This window comes from Macaca fascicularis, chromosome 13 (assembly GCF_037993035.2).
Source record: "Macaca fascicularis isolate 582-1 chromosome 13, T2T-MFA8v1.1".
Lineage (NCBI taxonomy): Eukaryota > Metazoa > Chordata > Mammalia > Primates > Cercopithecidae > Macaca > Macaca fascicularis.
The window spans coordinates 111438455-111459274 of NC_088387.1; the positions used below are offsets into that span (position 1 = coordinate 111438455).

At 41.5% G+C, this 20820-nt stretch overlaps 1 protein-coding gene across 15 annotated transcripts in view; it reads left to right on the forward strand.

Moving 5' to 3' along the window:
- Window positions 1-20820, forward strand: part of NOL10 (nucleolar protein 10) — a 114890-nt gene that overhangs the window by 37701 nt on the left and 56369 nt on the right. For all 15 annotated transcript variants that reach the window (XR_012422679.1, XR_012422678.1, XM_065527434.1 and 12 more), the window contains one exon: window positions 4853-4905. Coding sequence is in view for 13 of the 15 variants with exons in the window: in XM_065527434.1 (XP_065383506.1) it covers window positions 4853-4905 (53 nt within the window). In the remaining 2 variants the exon portion in view is untranslated. The remainder of the gene's footprint in view (window positions 1-4852; window positions 4906-20820) is intronic.

Here is a 20820-nt window from a genome sequence, read left to right on the forward strand (position 1 = left end):
AGTTGAAAAAGTGGTAGAATGAACATCTTTATATTCTCTCCCCAATGTTTGTTATTGTTATCTTCACCATAACTGATTTATTTATCTCGGTGCTTCTGTGGTTGTTCTGGTGTCTTTGTGGAATCACTCAAAAGCCAGCTGCAGACATGGTGGCACTTACCTGCACTGAGGGTGGCATTGATCTCCTGAAAATCATTGAAATTATTAGGTCCCTTATCGTGCCTAATAAAAATGGCAGCCCTTTTTCTAATATTATCTTACATCCAGTCCATTTTCAGGTTTTCCTAATTGTTCTCCATACACCCTTGTTAGGTGTGGGTTTTTTTGTTTTTGTTTTTGTTTTTTGTTGTTTTTTTTGAACCAGGATATAACTGAGGTTGTGTGTTACATTTAGCTATTGTATATCTTTAGTTTCTTTCAATCCAGAATAGTCCCCCACATCTTTTTCTTTTCTTCTCCATGACGTTGACTTTTTAAAGATCAGGCCAGTGGTCTCAGAATATCCCTCATCCTCGATTTATGTGATTTTTTTTTTTCTCATGATGTTGTTTAATTTGATCCTCTACCCTGTATTTTTTCTAAAATCGAAGTTAAGTCTAAAGACTTAATTAAGTTTAGATTAAATTTGGGGCAAGAGTAATGTGCAGGCTGCTGGGGTCTCCAGATAGTCGCAGTATCCGAGAGGGGTAAGGTTGATGCAAACTAACAATTCCAAGCATGATGTTTCGGACAAACGAATGACTGTTACTATCTAATAACTCGTAAGAGGTTAATCAAGAGTAGAAAAGCTAGCCAAATAATTTTTCATAAGAGAGCAAGCAAAGCAAGACCAGTAGGCGCCCCTTCTTTGTGGCTTGGATCTGAGTGTGGCAGGTTCATGCGCTCTGCTATTCCTTGCTTTCCCACACCTTTTCCTCCAGCGGTACTCTTTGTGTCTGTGCTTAATCATTGTGGGCTTAATCATAGTTTAGAAAAGCTGAAACTGTCTTTCTTTTTTCTTTTCACTTACTCATTTTGGAGTAATTGAAGCATAATCATGATTATGGTTTTGTAATATTTTTCTTATACCAAGGCTGCTCAGTATGTTGGGAAATGGTTCCGCCTTCCTGCCTTGTTCAGGGCCCTGCTTGTATGGCTCATCCGGCCACCTGTACAGTGAGCAGCTGCTCCATGCGGGTCAGGGCACTTGAAGAGACTGCATGGCTCTATGACTTGGGTGTGCATCAGATTCACGACACGGGGAGCTTGTAAAGCTTACGTGTGTCTTGAGTCCCATTCCAGACCTGTGGAATCAGCATTGGTGGTTTCAGAACCTTTGGTAGAGAGCAAAGAACATGGGCACTGGGCTCAAGAAAGACCCAATTCAGCCTTAATAGTGGTGGAAATTCCCCAACCTCAGCATTCTCACCTGCTTTACAGGGCTGTTGGAGACTGCCTCTACTGGTAAATGTGAAAAAGTCTTTTATTCCCTATCAGTGCCCTCTAAATACGTGGAGAACTGTTGGGGTCATCTGTAAATATCTTTGGTGCCTTGTATAGTAAACTCAAATGCCCCATACTTTCATTTTAGGTTCTATATAGGGCAGCAGCACCCCTGCCAGTCCCCTTTGGCACAGTTCTGTGTGCACAGCCTGTCTCCTCTGAGCTGTTCAAGGCAGTGACTGATGCCATATGTTTTTGTGCAGCGCTTCCCAACATGTTTGGCGAAGACCGGGATTTTGGTTTTTTGTTTTGTTTCAAAGTTTCTAATCCACTGTACCTTGATACATCTGTAAAATACAATACAAATGAATTACTAGGAATATGATCACACGTTTGGATGTCACTGCAGTGTTGAACTGCAGGTTTCTAAATGCTTCTTTTCAATTTCTGCGCTTATTTCCTGGCCTGGTGACAGTTTGCAGTCTGGCTCTGGGGACACAGTTTGAGCAGCTGTAGAGCACTGTTTGTGTCGTGAACTTCAGTGAGTCCTTTAGTCCCCAGAGCACATGCAGATAAGTACTGATTCATGCATGTTTCTGGGGAGGGCACTACTTTGTCAAATTCTCTTTTATTGTATTATTACAGTGTACAGTACACTGCATACTAGACACTATAGTGTACTGGTTCATATTGGAAATGTGTTCTTTTGACTCTAGGTGATATCTTTTCCTTCCTTTAAAAATGCATAGTTTTATTGTGGAAACAATAATAAACAACACTAAAATAAATTTAAAGGAAAAAAGTCCTCAATGCCACAAACTCTTTACACGTACTATTACATACTATTACTGTCTTCATGAGTGAAACCATATTAATCCTGTGTTCATATGTTTTAAGTTGTCCTCACACTGTACTTATGGTTACCTTTTGCTTTTTAGTTTGACATTGTATTAAACACATCTTTCACTTTGCCATGTGGTATTTATACTGACTTTTTAAAAATGGTTTCTTATTTGATCATGCAAGAGGTCTTTTAGTTTTATCTTAGTTGATGAAATGTCAGAGTCCCGTGTTATGGAGCTTTGGAATTGGTCGACTGTCAGTGGCTCTACTTATTAGCTATGTGGTGGCCCTGAGCAAGGGAGGTAACTTGCTGATAATGTGACTTGCCTGCCACGGTGCTCATGCTCTTCTCTTCTTCTGCCTTGATCATCTTAATTTCTGCTGAACTAAGACTTGCTTTCACCGGTTTATTTTTCTGTTTGTACTTGTTAGAAGCTGCTCATACTCTTTGGGCTCTATGATGTTCTTTTTCTCATTCATAATTACTTTCAGCCCTGACCCTCCTCACTTGAGTTTCGTAGTAGACCTACTTATATCATTAGCCATATGTGGCTATGTGAGATCCTCCCCCGTTTTAGAAAACAATCTAGCTGTGTGCAGTCTGAATTTTTTGTGTAATTACATTAGAGCACTTTCTGTGGTTTGTTGGTAGGTGTTGTTGTATTTCATTGTGGAATGTTCATTGTTGAGTGTTCAGGGTTGAGCCAGTGGAGAAGGCTTAGGAGAGGTCTTTAGTAGGAACCTTCCTTGTGGTAGTAAAGATGGGGCTTCTATCCCCAGAACTTCTTTAATTATGTCTGAAGGCTCCTGGAGATCTTTCGGCAGAGCTGTTAGTGGAGACCTAGGAAGCACAATCAGTAGAGGCCGTTTCCATCCATCATGACCTCAGTGAACATTGTTTGGAAGGCCAGAAAAAGTGCTAAGATGAAAGATTCTGCAGGGGTTACAAGCTATGCAAAACAGCTCCGATTTTGTTTTGGTTTAATGTAGACATTATTCTTGCTTTTTTAGACTTCGTTAGGTGCTTTTAGATGTTTTTACAGGGGGTGTGTGTGTGTGTCTATGAGTTTTGTGTGCATATATTTTTGGTGACCTGTTGGTCCCAGTTCAGGTCTAGCTCACACTTTTGAGTTGTGGGCAAGACGTGGTAAGATAGTATTGAGGCCGGGTGCGGTGGCTCACACCTGTAATCCCAGCACCTTGGGAGGCCGAGGCAGGCGGATCATGAGGTCAGGAGATCAAGACCATCCTGGCTAACATGGCGAAACCCCCTCTCCACTAAAAATACAAAAATTAGCTGGGCATGGTGGCGGACGCCTGTAGTCCCAGCTACTCGGGAGGCTAAGGCAGGAAAATGGCGTGAACCCAGGAGGCGGAGCTTGCAGTGAGCCAAGATCACACCACTGCACTCCAGCCTGGGTGACAGAGCAAGACTCTGTCTCAAAAAAAAGATAGTATTGAGTTCCTGCTTGAGTGATAATTGACTCTATTCACTCAGCATTTCATTTCTGTAACAGAGTCAAATATCATCACTTTTACAAACTTTTGTGTAATGAAAGGAAAGGCAGCAAAAAATATTTTTAAAAACAGAATCTAATCGTTGCCCTTAACATTTGGTATATTCATTTATCATTATGTGATCTGATAATCTAAATGTCTTCCCTCTATGGATTCCTCTTGTATCTTACAAATAGATTTGTAAAATGAATTATTATTTGACTGATCTGTAGAAGTCTTTATTTAAAAACAAACTCTTGAGTTTGCCTTTAACATTCCCTCATGACTGGGGCATCAGTCCCTCTGAGCTTTCTTTTTCTGATCAATAAAATAGGGCTGATGATATATCTTCTTTTAGAGGGTTGTTGCATGTTCACTAAGATAATGTATGTGAAAGTGCCTAGATGATTATGAAGGACTGGCCAAAGGCTTGCTGGTTTCAGTCTTATTTAAAGTGCAGTGGTCTGGTCCTGAGCAGGGGTTCTGAGGAGTTTTGATGTTTGCATATTGCCATATTGGAGCTGCTTCAAAACACTTGGGGAAGGAGTGTGTTGCAAAAATGGCAGAGAAAAGGGAACAAAACTGAGACATTTGAATACTTTGATACTAAGTAGTTTAGTACCAAATAATAATGTATTTATAGGTTGCTCCTGGGGTTATAGAGAGTCCTTTATTGAATGCCAGAAAGTTATCTCTTTCTTCAGTTTTGCTTTCTTATATGCTGATCCTAAAGAGACTCAATTATTAACCGCCTGGTTGGTTCAGTCTGTTATAATTCCCTGTGAGGGAGTGACTGTGCTGTAGTCAGGGCTGTTAGAGTCCCTCTAGGACTTTCTGGTGTAGACTATAACAAAATGTAGACATTTTGTTTTGCAATCAGTTTTATAAAAGTTAGGAATCAAATTTGTTCTGCAAAATTTGAATTTGTTTTGCAAAAGTTAGGAATTTGTTGGGACATTTTGTGGGAAATACTTTACTTTTGGTTCAGTAATTAACAGAAGCTCCTCAGGCATTTCAGAATGGAAAGCAAATAGAAATGGGTACTTTCTTTTTCCTATGCGTTGACCTTTTTCATTGTGTTTATTTTTAGGCATGCTTCTGACGGCCAATGAAACCCCCAAGATGGGCATCTATTACATTCCGGTAAGTAATACAAAGAGGCATTTCAGTAAAAATAGGACAAGCAAAGATACTTTTTATTATTTATTTAAGTTTTTGAGACGGAGTCTGGTGGTCACCAAGGCTGGGGTGCAGTGGCGCAACCTCAACCCACTGCAATGTCTGCTTCCTGGGTTCAAGTGATTCTCCTACCTCAACCTCCTGTAGCTGGGATTACAGGTGCACACTACCACACCCGGCTAATTTTTGTATTTTTAGTAGAGATGGGTTTTGCCATGTTGGCCAGGGTGGTCTTGAACTCCTGACCTCAAGTGATCCTCTTGCCTGGGCTTCCCAAAGTGCTGGGATTACAGGTGTGAGCCACCACTCCCGGCCAAAGATACTTTTTAAATCGGATGTATTGAGGAACCTGGGTCTGCATGTGGCTATGTACATTAGACACAGTGGACTCATTTGTGGGTTGAATTTGCTTTCTGGAGCTCATCAGTTCATGCTCAAATGTTCTTTTATGGAAACTGTTTAATATCATGTTAAAATAGACTTTAGAAATTAGTATTTATTCTTCTGATTTGCATTTATTTTTTGTTTCCAAGTATTTCTGAATCTTAAACTTTCAGCTGTTAGTGATCTAGAGGTCTAATTCTAAAAAGTCTATTACTCTTCAAGTCATCTCACTATAGTTTGTTTGTTTCTTTTAAAAATAAGTCACATGTAAAATAAATTATCATAGATCATCCTGATCAGGGATGATATGTAGTTTGCAAAAAAAAAAAAAAAACAAACTATTTTTTCCCTCCTTAAATAATTCTTCTCTTAGGTAACCAGAAGCTCCCCACCCTTCCCTTTAAGTTTATAGTAGAAATGAAACAAGGAAATATGATTTCATAAGCAGAAAAACACATAGTATAAAGTTGGCATTAGATTGCTTTATACTCAGCAGATATCTCCCTTACCTGAGATTTGAGAAGAGAGTTGAGTTAGGGGTACTGAAGATCGGAATTTGAGGGAGGTGAACTCTCTGTAACCACTGTCATCTTCCAGGTATGAAAATTCTTCCTGTCTATGATAGTCCTTTTAAAATTGCTCAGTTATGGATTAGGTGCGGTGGCTCACGCCTGTAATCCCAGCACTCTGGGAGGCCGAGGTGGGCGGATCACGAGGTCAGGAGATCGAGACCATCCTGGCTAACACGGTGAAACCCTGACTCTACTACAAATACAAAAAATGTGCTGGGCGTGGTGGCGGGCTCCTGTAGTCCCAGCTACTTGGGGGGCTGAGGCAGGAGAATGGCATGAACCCAGAAGGCGGAGCTTGCAGTGATCCGAGATTGCGCCACTGCACTCCAGCCTGGGCAACAGAGCAAGACTCCATGTCAAAAAAAAAAAAATTGCTCAGTTACGTATTTTCACACACAAAAAAAGCGTGCTGCTTGCTATTGACTCCGTGGTTACTGATGTGTAGTTGAAAGCACTTAGAGATACTTTGGTTGGTTGGTAGTAAAATGAAGGCTGTTCAAACAGGAGGCATTTTGGTTTTCCTAAGTTACTATTTGTTCCTTTTTCCCTGGACTCTCACAGATACTGCGGTCATATTCCTATCAACTTATCCATCTTTCCTTGTATTCACTTGTTAATACATATTATGGACTACATCAGCTGTGTGTCGGGAATGATGCTGTATGCTGGCAGTATTACAGCCTCCAGGGTACTGCCCTTCACTTTGAGGAGTTACTGTTTGGAATCCAACAAGAAAGTAGGCAGTTGCCTTTCAGTGTGAGGAATGCTACCAGGGTACTGTGGTGGGAGCACGTAGGAGAGAACCTGTACCCACTGAGGGCCCGGGAGCTGATGAGAAGTGTGGTTGGCACTCAGGGAAAACTTCCCAGAGGGACAGACTTTGAAGGAGGGACCTGAGGATAGCTGCATAGACTGGGTGAAGGGGTGGGGTGGAGTGAGGTGCCCAGTGGGAGAAGGATTTTTTTTTTTTCCCTTTTCAGTCAACTTTCCCAGGTCAGGCAGTAGACCTGGGATAGGATCTTGACAATAGAGTGGGTGCAGAGTTGAGGGAGCAAGTACCTCCCATGACTGAGCATTCGAGTTGGGGGGCAGGTAGAAAACCAGGTTAGAAGGGGTCTTGTGAGCCAGCTGTGGGGATGTAGGGCAGGGAGTCCTGGCAGAGTTGTAAGCAGGGGGGTGATAGGATCAGACCTGTGTTCTGAAAAGATTACTTTTGCTGCCACAGGGGAATTCACTAAACAGGCTCTAATCTGGACACAACAAGCACAGGCTGTGGCAGCCCACAGGAGAGATGATGGCACCTGCATTACCTGTGCCAGGCTCCCTTTCTAGTAGTTGTGGCTCTTTGGGGTTCTGGGATAATGTGAGAGAAGTCTAATCTGGTAGGCAGTACTTGAACAGGATTCATCCTTGAATTGCCCAGTGGCATGTTTCAGAGGTGTTCATTGACTGAGAGCTGTATAGATCACAGGAAACGCTGCCCTCAGACCAGCTTACATAGTTTTCTCCCAGTTTCTGCCCCTTTGGGGAACGTTGTCAGGAGAGGCAGAATAAATCAGCTTGCCCCTGTCCTTTTCATCATGAGAAAGGTCTCTTTCATCTTCCTCTTAGAAGTGCTTATTGTGTTTTGATCACTACAGCAACATGGACAGCAAGTGCCTGTCCATGCCTTGGATCTTAGATCCCTTCCACATGTTAAAAGTAGATAGAATCGACTAGTGGGCAGGTGAAAAGCACTCTCAGTGTGGAGTGCTGCTTCGAGGTCTGCCTAGTAGAGGAGGAGGTATGGGCTGGAGAGCTGCATTGTAGAGAGGTGGGGAGGGGCAGTCCTGAGGACAGTTGCAGTGAGGCCACCTTACAAACCTACATGAGGATGGTGGCCATGGGGATAGAATTGGTTGTTGTGCTTATAAGAGACTTGAAATTGATGAGTGTGGGAAGTAAGGAACAGGAAAGGACCAAGGATGCCACCCCAGTTTTTGCTTGGGCAAATGTGTGGATGACAATGTCCAGAAAGAGGCAGGAGAATATTAAAAATCGTTTTCCCTTTGGTATTTTCTGCATTTTATAAAATGATCTTTTAAAGAAAGCAAAACAACTTTTTCGTTTATGCAAACAGTGTATGCATATTCCTGTTTATTCTAAGTGGATTACAAAGTATACGAAAATAAAAACCAGCTATTCCCTCTTGATAATACTGTAACTACCATTCATATTTGGATGTATTGTTTTTCAGTTATATTTGTGATGTTATGTGTGTGAAGTTGTATTTTTTTTTTTAAGTTTTAATTTTGTTTTTTTTGAGACAGAGTTTTTGTTGCCCAGGCTGGAGTGTAGTGACACAATCTTGGCTCACTGCAGCCTCTGCCTCCCAGATTCAAGCAATTCTCCTGCCTCAGCCTCCTGAGTAGTTGGGATTACAGGCATGTGCCACCACGCCCAGCTAATTTTTTTTTTTTTTTTTTTTTTTTTTGTATTTTTAGTACGGGGTTTCACCATGTTGATCAAGCTGGTCTCAAACTCCTGACCTCATGTGATCCACCTGCCTTGGCCTCCTGAAGTGCTGGGATTATAGGCGTGAGCCACCGTACCTGGCCCTGATTTTTGTGTTTTTGGTAGAGACAGGGTTTCACCAGGCCAGACACTGGTCTTGAACTCCTAGCCTCAAGTGATCCACCTGCCTCGGCCTCCCAAAGTGCTGGGATTACAGGCATGAGCCCCGAAGTTGTATTTTATATACAAATTGGTTCCTGGTTTCTGCAGTTAACCTTGGAAATATTAATTCTAAGGTACTGAAATTACCTAAAACATTTTTAGTTATCTCTATTATATGTCATTGACTGGTTTATGACATGTCTATTATCTTAGAACTGTAAGAGACCCATTGTTTACTTCTGATTCTCTGGATCAGTTTCTTCGGGTGGGCGTTTTTGTTCCAAGTAATGGTGACTTTAATTAGCATGAGTGTGAGGGGCCGGATGATGGCCAGGTGATGAGAAACTGCCTCTTGACAAATGTTAGCTTATCTTATAAGACCTTTTTAGTTTCAACTTTGTACCTGAGATTTAACAGAAAGCTGTGAAAAAAAATCCAGAGAGCCCTCTCCTAGGTGAGCTGCATATGGGGACAGTGTGAGCAGAAGTTGCTTTAGTTAAGCGAAGCCTTATGCTGAAACTTGGACTTCAGTGTTCCTTTCTGACCTAACCTTTCTGCCCTGCTCCCACAGTACTGAGTGATATTTTATAGCACCACTTGTCTTTACTTGGAAACTGCTCTTTGTAATACTCCTTCAAAGCAAAGAGAGAGCCCAGGGGTCTGAAAGCCTGCCATTTTTCATAAGATTTTATCAAACTTACCAAGCTGACATTTGGCACAAAGGTTCATTTGAGGCTACAGAACCAGAGAAATGTGTGTTTAATGTATGATCCATGCCAAGTTTAGGAGGCCTGGACTGTGATTTGTATTAACATCTTATAAATCAGGTTCGAAAACTTTTTACCTCCCTCTTTGGGGCATGCTGAAGATGAAGGCAACTTAGTGTTCTTTTAGCTTGTTAATTTTTGCCTTTTTATCTGATACCATCTTTTTTGAGTAATTGAGATCTTTATAAACTAATGCAGTTCCTGATACACCACTTTCTGGCACTTAGATATCTCTGTAGCCAGCTTGTCTTTTGAGACCCAAAGGGTTGTCTCCAGCCCCTGTCCCATTTTCTCAGTGCTTTCCTTTTTTTTGTTGTTTTTCCTTTCACTCAGAGACCAGGTTCTGTTGTTTTGTTTGTTTGTTTGCTTCAGGGTCTAATTCATCTGCAGCTTCAGAGACAAATGCCAAGAATAGTTTTTCAAGCTTGGTTTTTCCTCTGAAACATAATTTAATCTCAGGTTAGTTCTTTATAATTAACATCCTTGGCAACTATGTAGACTCCAGAAGGAATCCAAGTCCCCTGTGGCACACAACCCAAAACCCAGCCTTTGTGCTTAATGGTGTTTCTGTTGGAAATGCTCCTGAGCTCCGAGCCCCTAGCTTATCAGGGCGTTCCTGCAGTCACTCATTGCTTGGTGGTGGTGGTTGGGGCGCAAGTGATTGCTTGCTGCTTGGTAATGTAGATGTGTAAACTTGAGGGAAAATGTAGGAGGAAAACTATTTGTTTGGGAAGCTGTTTGATTTAGAAGAATAAAAGTAATTCAGTTGGCCGGGCGTGGTGGCTCACGCCTGTATTCTTAGCACTTTGGGAGGCTGAGATGGGCAGATCACTTAAGGACAGGAGTTTGAGACCAGCCTGGCCAACATAGTGAAACCCTGTCTCTACTAAAAGTACAAAGGCGTGGTGGTGCGTGTCTGTAGTCCCAACTACTCATGAGGCTGAGGCAGGAAAATCGCTTGAACCTGGGAGGCAGAGGTTGCAGTGAGCCAAGATTGCACCAGTGCACACCACCCTGAGCAACGGAGCAAGACTCTGTCTCAAAAAAAAAAAAAAAAAAAAAAAACAATTAGGCCAGGCGCGGTGGCTCAAATGCCTGTAATCCCAGCACTTTGGGAGGCTAAGGCGGGCAGATCACTAGTTCAGGAGTTTGAGACCAGCCTGGCCAACATGTTGAAATCCCGTCTCTACTAAAGAGACAAAAAATTAGCCGGGTGTTGTTGTGGGTGCCTGTAATCCCGGCTACTTGGGAGGCTGAGGCAGGAGAATTGCTTGAACCCAGGAAGCAGAAGTTGCAGTGAGCCGAGATCACGCCATTGCCCTCCAGCCTGGGTGACAGGGTGAGATACCATCTCAAAAAAAAAAAAAAGGAAATTCAGCTATAAGGATATGTGCTTTGTTTTTGTCTTTTTCTTTTATTTTTTTAATTTTTTTTTTTTTTTTTGAGACGGAGTCTCGCTCTGCTGCCCAGGCTGGAGTGCAGTGGCCAGATCTCAGCTCACTGCAAGCTCCGCCTCCCGGGTTCACCCCCTTCTCCTGCCTCAGCCTCCTGAGTAGCTGGGACTACAGGCGCCCGCCACCTCGCCTGGCTAGCTTTTTTGTATTTTTTAGGAGAGACGGGGTTTCACCGTATTAGCCAGGATGGTCTCGATCTCCTGACCTCGTGATCCGCCCGTCTCAGCCTCCCAAAGTGCTGGGATTACAGGCTTGAGCCACCGCGCCAGGCTTGTTTTTCTCTTTTTTATTTTTTATTTTTGTATTTTTTATTTTTATTTATTTTTAATTTTTGAGAGGGAGTCTCGCTCTGTCGCCCAGGCTGGAGTGCAGTGGCCAGATCTCAGCTCACTGCAAGCTCTGCCTCCCGGGTTTACGCCATTCTCCTGCCTCAGCCTCCCGAGTAGCTGGGACTACAGGCGCCCGCCACCTCGCCCGGCTAGTTTTTTTGTATTTTTTAGTAGAGACGGGGTTTCACCATGTTAGCCAGGATGGTCTCGATCTCCTGACCTCGTGATCCGCCCGTCTCGGCCTCCCAAAGTGCTGGGATTACAGGCTTGAGCCACCGCGCCCGGCTTTTTCTTTTTAAAATGTCAATATTTAAGATGTTATAAATAATAAATACATCACTGTACCCAGCTTTCAAGAATGGCAGTTAGGTACTTTTTAATTTTATTTATTTTATTTTATTTTTGAATGAGGGAGGGTATCGCTCTGTCACCGTGGCTAGAGCGCAGTGACGTGATCATAACTCACTGCAGCTTCATCCTTTGGGGCTCCAGCATCCTCCTGCCTCAGCTTTGTGAGTAGGTAGGACTACATGCATGTGCCACCAAGCCCAGCTAATTTTTATGCTGTTTTTTTGTAGAGAGAGGATCTCGCTGTGTTGCCAAGGCTGGTCTCAAACTCCTGGCCTCAAGCGATCCTCCCACATTGGCCTCCCAAAATGTTGGGATTACAGGTGTGAGCCACTGCACCTGGACAGGTATTTTATTTTCAAACATTTTCTTAGGAAAAAACTCCTATATTATTTCTATTAAAATATTTTGACTATTTAAAATAAAACACTGATTAAATATTTTAACATTTACCATTTAATTTAAAACTTGGAAAGTACTCTTGGAGCCTGCAAATGAGGCAGTATTAAAAACATGAAGAATCCTTCTAACTTGCACTAGTGCTTCTGCGTCTGTTCAGAATAGCACTGAACTTATCCAGCAGTTCATAAACCCACAACACGCTGTCTTTGCAAATAGAGGAGACTATGTTGAGAAGCATAAGACCTCAAAAATACACACAACACAACTTCACAGAGGCATGCAAACCAAAGGAAATGCACAAAAGTTTTAGAAGCCAAAATTTTTGGAATGTAATAAAAGGTTGTTTAGTGAATGCTTCTAAGCTTGTCAGCTGAGTGGGTAGCACACTCCCCGCAGAGCTGAGGCCTTCTGATGCCTTCGCAGAGTTCAGCGCTGGTATCTCCTCGGGGCTTCCGTCACTGGGCTAGGGCAGACATCTGTGCTGCTTCTCCCATAAAGATGACAAGGCAGTGCGTGCTGCAGAGTTTTAGGGGTTGTCAGGGAGATGCTTTTGAAATCATTATAGCATTGGGAAGTCAGTTTTAGGGAAATGGCATGGAAATTTTTCTAGTAAATATGGGTATTTGGAGTCTGGCAGATTTTTTTCTTGCTCAATGAAGAAATAAAAATAGATATTATAGTCTTTTTATCGGGTTTTTTTCTGTAAGGGTTTTTGGTTTTAGTGTTTTTTGTTTGTTTGTTTGTTTTGAGACAGTCTTGCTCTGTGGCCCAGGCTAGAGTGCAGTAGTACAGTAAACCTCCGCCTCCTGGGTCAAGCAATTCTCTTACCTCAGCCTCTCAAGTAGCTGGGCTTACAGGTGCGCACCACCACACCTGGATAATTTTTGTATTTTTAGTAGAGATGGAGTTTTGCTGTGTTGGCCAGGCTAGTCTCGAACTCCTGGCCTCAAGTGATCCACCTGCCTGGGCCTCCCAAGGTACTAGGATTACAGTTGTGAGCTACCACACCCAGCCTCTAAGAGGTTTTGTGACAAAAACAAATTTAGGTGCAAACAATTTTAACTTCTGTCTGTGGTGAATTGAATTTGTTAGTCTAGTTCTAAACTCCATGACTATGTCAGTGACTGTTGTCTATTAGAGAGGTGTACTTATGGATACTTTTTAATCATCCCTATGTGACCTTCTTCATAGATGGTATCTTTTTTCAAGTTCAGTATTTGAAACATTACTATTCTGGTGTGTTTTGGCATAATTTTCCAGAGTCTTAAGAACACAACCTTACTCCTCAGCTTCATTAAGAAAATATCTTTTTTTTTTTTAATACAGGGTCTCACTCTGTCTCCCAGGGTATAGTGCATTGGTGTGATCATGGCTCACTGTAGCCTTACAACTTTCTGGGCTCAGGTGATTTTCCTACCTCAGCTTCCCAAGTATCTGGGACTACAGGTATATGCAACCACGCCCAGCTAATTTTGTTTGTTTTTTGTTTCTGTTTTTTTGTAGAGACAGGGTTTCACCATGTTGCCCAGGCTGGTCTCCAGCTCCTGGGCTCAAGCAGTCTTCCTGCCTCGGCCTCCTAGGGTGTTGGGATTGGGATTACAGGTGTGAGCCACCGTGCCCAGCCAAAGATGCCGTATTTTATCAGCTATCCAGAGTATATGTTGTTTTAGTTTAACAGTAGATTTGACAATATCTTGAAAATAAGTGTCAAAAATTCCTAGATAGGCCAGGCATAGTGGCTCATACCTGTAATCCCAGCACTTTGGGAGGCCGAGGCAGGTGGATCGCTCGAGACTAGCCTGGCCAACAAGGCGAAACCCCGTCTCTATTAAAATACAAAAAAATAGCTGGGCATGCTTTGGCACACACCTATAATCCCAGCTACTTGGGAGACTGAGGCGTGAGAATAACTTGAGTCCGGGAGGCAGAGGTTGCAGTGAGCTGAGGTCGTGCCACCGCACTCCAGCCTGGGTGACACAGACTCTGTCTTAAAAAAAATAAAAAATAAATGTAATTCCTAGATAGATGAGTGTTTTGCTCTTTTATCTATTAATATTTTTATTTTGTCTTCCTATATTAGTAAATGTAGGAGACCAACAAGTCTTGTATTTGTTCAGTAAGGATATACTGAGTAGGGTGCTAGGCTGCAGGAATATCTTGGTGAAGAAAACCAGCGTATTCTCTATTGTACACTCACCGCCCTTGTGAGCTTACAATCTAGGCAAGGGGGTGATGATAGACAGATCTGTGACTAAGTGCTCTGAAGGAAGGCAGCAGAGTTGGTGGCTTCCTGAGCATTTTCCCTAAGTCAAGGGTCAGGCACTTCGTATCAGTCTCTTTATATAGATATTTTATGAGCCCCCTTCTTTTATGTAGATATTATGTATAGATTTGTGAAAATCTCCCCCACCTTCATCTTAAATTTGAATTGCAGGGTTGGAGACTTGGGGTTTTCTTTGTCTTAAGATCATAGCACGTATCTAGGGCAAAATAGTGAATGACAATATTTGTCCCACAATCTCTGGAAACGAGAGAACAGCAGAGAGAATGTTGGCCAATGGAGAAGGCAGAGGTTGAGCCTCTATAATCCAAAAATCTGAGATGCGAACGCTCCAAAATTTAAAACTCTTTTGAGTGCCAGCATGACTCCACAAGTGGAAAATCCAAACATGAGGACTTAACCTAAAGTTTGTTTCCTGCCAAAAATTATTAAAAATATAAAATGTTTAAAGGTATAAAATTACCTTCAGTCTGTGTATATCAAGTGTATATGAAGTATAAATGAATTTCATGTTTAGACTTGGGTCTCATCCCAAGATACCTCATTATTTTTATACAAATATTCCAAAAGCAAAAAAAAAAAAAAAAATCAAAAATTTAAAACCCTTCTGATCTCAAGCATTTTAGAAAAAGGCTACTCAGCCTGTATTGCTTTTCCTGGACAGGCATGTGTACAGTCAGCCCCCGTTTCTCCTTGAACATACGTCTCATATGCAGATCATTTTACTTTATCTCCAAGTGGTATTTAGAAACACAGTTGACCAGGCTTCCTTAAAACTCTGTGCCCAACTTCTAGAAGGCCACATTCCCCTGGGATTCCTTCTTTCATCGAGTTACCTCTTTTCCGTCTTCACTGGCTCCTCCTCCTGCTGATAACATCCTAGACTTTGGATCTTGCCTCTCTCCCCTTACCTCTGAATGTTAGTGAGCCCTAGGACTTAGTCCTTGTCTCTTCTTTATTTATATTCTCTCCCAGGGAGCTTGTTTATGCCCAGGCTTTATATAACAGCTGTGTGTTAATGACATCCAGTTTTCCCTCTCCAGCCTTCCCTCTGAGCTACAGAGGTACATATCCACCAGTCTACTCGGCTTCTTCACTTGAATGTCTAACAGCACATCCTGTTTAATGTGTCTACATGAGAACTTCTGATCCAGCTCCCCACCTGCACCGCACCTGCCAGGGTCTCCATTTCAGCTGAAGCCCTGTTGTTGCTCACTCGGCTGTCTAGGCTCAGAGCACAGGAGCCATCCTTGTTACCTCTCCTTTCCACTTCATGCCTCCTCATCCAGTCCATTGGCTGTTTGCAGATTTTGTTGCACATCCAGCCATTTCTCAGTGCTTCTCTTCCATCAGGCCTCTGGATTACTGTAATGGCCATAACTGATCTTTCTGCTTCTGCTTTTGTCTCTCTTGTAACCTGTTTTCCATGTAACAGCCAGACTGATATAAAATATTAAAAATATAAACAAAACAGGCTCAGTGCTGTGGCTCACACCTGTAATACTAGTGCTTTCGGTGGCTGAGGCAAGAGAATTGCTTGAGCCCAGGAGTTTGAAACAAGCCTGGGCAACATAGTGAGACCCCATTTCACAAAAAGTTTTAAAAAGTAACCAGGTGTGGTGGCGTGCACCTATAGATCCTTTGAGCCCAGGAGTTTGAGGCTACAGTAAGCTATGACTATGCTGCTGCACTCCAGCCTGGGTGACAGAGCAAAACCCTGTTGCTTAAAATAATAATTATACACGCACGCACACACACACACACACATATATAAACAAAACAAATATAAATCCGATTGTGTTACTCTTCTGCTTAAAACCTTCCAGTGGCTCATTAGTTTGCTTACAACTTGAAAAGTCTTACATAATAGAACAGCAGAAAGAGACTAAAGAATCAGATTCTCTGTTTTCTTCTCACCCAACAGAGAATATATCTCTATAAAGCATTAATCTATTTATAAAGATCTGACCAAATGGTCAGACTGTTAAACCAAATCCCCAGCCACTGCCACCATAAATGGGGAATAACTTATGGGCTGTATATTAATATATCAATATATAATTAGTACCAATGTTATGGCATATTAATGTATTGTTAATATATCAATTATATATTAGATAAGCATTATTAGATAAGACATTTAAAATTAGAGCTTTTTGCGGCAGCACCCACCTGTAATCCCAGCTACTCAGGAGTGGCAAATCATTTGAGCCTGGTTCAAATCTAGCTTGGGCAACATGGTGAGACCTTGTCTCAAAAAAATAACTGAATAAATAAATAAAATAAAAAAGAAAGACAGACACAGCCAAGTTCTACTCTTCCTTTGGATTCACGCCTGCGAGCCAAGGAAAACGGTGCTTGGATTTAAGGAGTCCAAGTATGGTGCACTGTGGTGAGGAAGTTTTCCTGGTTCTGACGGGTGAGTCCATCAGGTATCGCAGTGAGACCTCCAAAACTGCTAAAAGATAACTTCCCCAAAACATGAAATCATGATTCTCATATAGATATGAGATAAATACATGTTAAAATTTTTAATTTAAGCCTAGTGTGGTGGCTCACACCTGTAATCCCAGCACTTTAGGAGGCTAAGGTGGGAGGATCACTTGAGCACAGGAGTTTCAGACTAGCCTGGGCAACATACCAAGACACTGTTTCTATTGTTTTTTTTAATAATATTTAAAAATTTAAAAATTTCACATTTTAATTTAACCTGTAAATTAAATGAGGGAACCAGGCCTATGGTTAAATCAAAAGGTAAAATTTTAATTTAACTTTTAAAAGGAGAAGTGTAAAAAAGGACAAATTTACATGGAATAAAGTTATATTGAATTGGGAATGTGCAAGTAAACACAAAGTGGTCTATTTTGGACTATTTTGGGCCTTTTCCAAAGGTATAAACTGTCCACCAGACGTAATTCATTTGCATGCCTATAGACAATTATTTTGCATTGTTTCCAGTTACCTACAATTTGCAGAGTTGTAAAATAGGTCCCATAGAATGAGAATCAGATGATCTTGCAGGATGTACTCTAGACTGGGGTTTGGGAAACTAAACACCAGCTGTTTTTGTAAATGAAGTTTTATTGAAACACAGTGAGCCCATTCATTTATGTATTACCTATGCAGCTTTCTGACTATAATGGCAAAGTTAAGTAGCTGTGACAGAGACCATATTACTCATGAGCCCTGAAATATTTTCTCTTCAGTTATTTACTTCTTTATGTCTATCTTTCCCCATTGTAATGTAAGACATGAATGCAGGGACATTATTTTGTCTTTTTCCCTATTATATCCTCAGCACTTAAAGCAGTGCCTATCACACTGTAGGCCCTCACTTAATGGGTGTTGAAAAATTAGTGAGCACACATGTGAGAGTGACCTGATTACTACAATTTGGAGCGTCTTCAATAATGGTTGTATACTTTGACCATGGCTGGTTTGCAGTGCTTCTTGACTGTACTTATGCCAGATTGAAATTTTGCATTTGCCCTTTTCTACCACTACAGTTAAAATGTAGAAAGGCACTTTGGGAGGCCGAGGCGGGCTGATCACCTGAGGTCGGGAGTTCGAGACCAGCCTGACCAACATGGAGAAACCCTGTCTCTACTAAAAATGCAAAATTAGCTGGGTGTGGTGGCACATGCCTGTAATCCCAGCTACTGGGGAGGCTGAGGCAGGAGAATTGCTTGAACCCAGGAGGCGGAGGTTGCAGTGAGCCGAGATTGCGCCATAGCACTCCAGCCTGGGCAAACGAGCGAAACTCCATCTAAAAATAAATAAAAAAATACAGAAAGGGATAACATGGTTCATGTGTGCCAGAGTATAATTTTTATACAGTAGGATTAGCATCAGTTCTTTGGCTCTGACAGTGCCTTCTAATCAGCCACATCTGAGAATGATGGTATGATGCAATAGTTGTGTTTGGGAGTGCCAACGGATTTTTAAAAGTAATATCTTGTCCAAAAGATTTAATAGTGATTCTGTTAAGAAGATAGGTTAATTAAACTTTTTTTCCTATAAAAATCCAAAAGGAGAATATGAAAGCAAGGGCATTTAACTTTTGTCTTAACTTTTTTGCAATTTGTGCAAAAGTTGGCTTCGCATCGAGAGTACGACAGCCTTATTATATGTTTTAAAGATTGAAAATAATGCCTTTTGTTTTTCTCCCTGTGCTTTTAACTGGAGTTACTGGGAGTGCTGTACATGCCATTCCCTAAGATTTGGGTTTGAATCAGGACCATGATTGGTCCATTTGATATATTTCAGTTCAAAGCCAACAATGTAGGATCATTTATGTGTACTAAATTGATATTCTGGAGAAGTCCCCAGTAAGAGATCTCTTTGCCCCATTAGTGTATGTTGAAACGGCCCTGAATCTGTTAGTGTCCATGTAGGATCCTAAAAATGACAGATCACACTTTGATCTAAAGTGCATGTTTAAGCAGAGCGCTATTAGAAATAGTGACAGATGTGATTTTGCTAGAAATTGCTCTTTTATAGTACCAGTAGCAACATACTCTCTTTATTGTGAAGGTAGTGTCAGATGAAAAGAAAACTCTTCCCTAGGAATTTATCAGCCTACAAACAATGTTCCAGACAGAACGTAAACGGGAAAGTCGTTGCTGAAATCTCGTCCACACTAAAGGATTTTTCAGTGTGCCTTAAAGGAAAGGGGAAGCTTTGGAGCATAGACCATCAGACATAGAAGGGATCTCCAAGTCATCTAGTCCAGCCCTTAATTTGTAGCTGAGGAAGTAAGTTACTGTCTTAAGGTCAAATGGCAAGTTGGTGACAGCTGGATCTAAAAGGCATTTCTTCATTCCACATTGCATAGTAGAAAGAACTTAGACTTTGGAATTGGTTGGACCCGAGTTTGAATACCAGCTTTGCCATTTGTAAATGTTGTGACCTTGAATGAGTTACTTATTCTCTCCAAGCACTAGTTTCTTGAGCAACAAAAGAGGAATAATATTTTAAGGCATTTATGTAGAATGGATATACACATTCAGTCATTTCTCCTGTTCAACTGATTTCTTGTAATGAACAGAATTCGTGGAGTCCATGCCAAAGAGTATTTGGATAAAATTAAGTCATTGAGCTGGGCATGGTGGTTCATGCCTGTAATCCCAGTACTTTGCGAGGCTGAGGCAGGAGGATCACTTGAGGCCAGGATTTCTAGGCTAGCCTGGGCAACATAGTGAGACCCTCTTTCTGCAAAATGTTTTAAAAAATTAGCTGGGCATGGTGGCATGCACCTGTAGTCTTTGTCACTCAGGAGACTGAGGGGAAAAAAATAATAATTATGGCATTATGTGAGCATGGACTTTTATGTAGCTTTTAGAAGGGAATATTGTGTTGAGCAAAATAAAGCTGTACAATTACAGGAAAAGATTGTGACAAACTTGTGAATGTGAGCAAGGAAAATGACTGAAGACATGATTTGAGATTGTTTAGTCTGATGATGGCGTAAGATATAGATTGAGAGAGGTCTGTTGTGCCATTAGTTTTGCCATTGACTGTTGAAACAGAAAACAGTGATAACATCTGGTTGTTTGTATAAGAAATCTGATTTTTTTTTTTTTTTTTGAAATGGAGTCTCAGTCTGTCGCCCAGGCTGGAGTGCAGTGTCGCAATCTCGGCTCACTGCAAGCTCCGCCTCCCGGGTTCACGCCATTCTCCTGCCTCAGCCTCCTGAGTAGCTGCGATTACAGGCACCAGGCACTGGCCACCGCGCCCGGCTAATTTTTTGTATTTTTAGTAGAGACGGGGTTTCACTGTGGTCTCGATCTCCTGACCTTGTGATCCGCCTGCCTTGGCCTCCCAAAGTGCTGGGATTACAGGCGTGAGCCACCATGCCCGGCCAGAAATCTGATTTTTTAAAATGAAGTTCATTTTCCCCGATTATATCATCAAGGCACACTCTTTGCAGAAAATATGGCAAACACAGATGAGTAGAAGAAAACTCAAATACCCTAAATTCCACCGCCTAAAGACAAACATTAACATTTTGCTATATTTTTTCAATATTTAATCTGAAACTTTGTTAATATGGTTTCATATCTTGTTTTTTTCCCACTAAATATTTCTCTTTATTAAACTCTTGGAAATTATTAAAAAATATATTTCTGTATGAATATAAAGTAATATAGTTATTTTTGGAAATACATAAATATCAGAAAAAGATGAAAAAAACCTATAAATTTCACTAGTCAGAGACATTCTTGCCAACATGTCTTTTACATTTTCTTTGCATTTGGGATATTTTAGTGGCTACTGATTGGATTTAAAGTGAAATTCTGTCAGAAGCTCATTTAGCTTACATCAGTTTCAATAAAAGCCCTTCAAGATGTTGGAGGCTGGAGGTGTAGGGGTCGGGAGGGGGAGGGAGGGAGGTGTATGTAGGGGAGAGGTGGAGTGAGCAAGAGAGCATGTTCACACTCTTAGGCAGTTTCACTTATGTGGCTGTCCATTCACTCAGGGGGCATATGTCCTGGACTAAACTTGAGATGGGAGGGCCTTTCTCAACTGAGAGAACGTGTTCCTAATTCCCTAAAGCGTCCAGTTCATGTGATCAGTTACCTTCTCTCCCATGCATTTAGGCTGGCTCCAGTGATGGATTATTGTTGGGAGAATTGAGAAAACAGTTACTCTGTTATTTTTGTGTTCTTGGTTGAGATGAGGAAGACT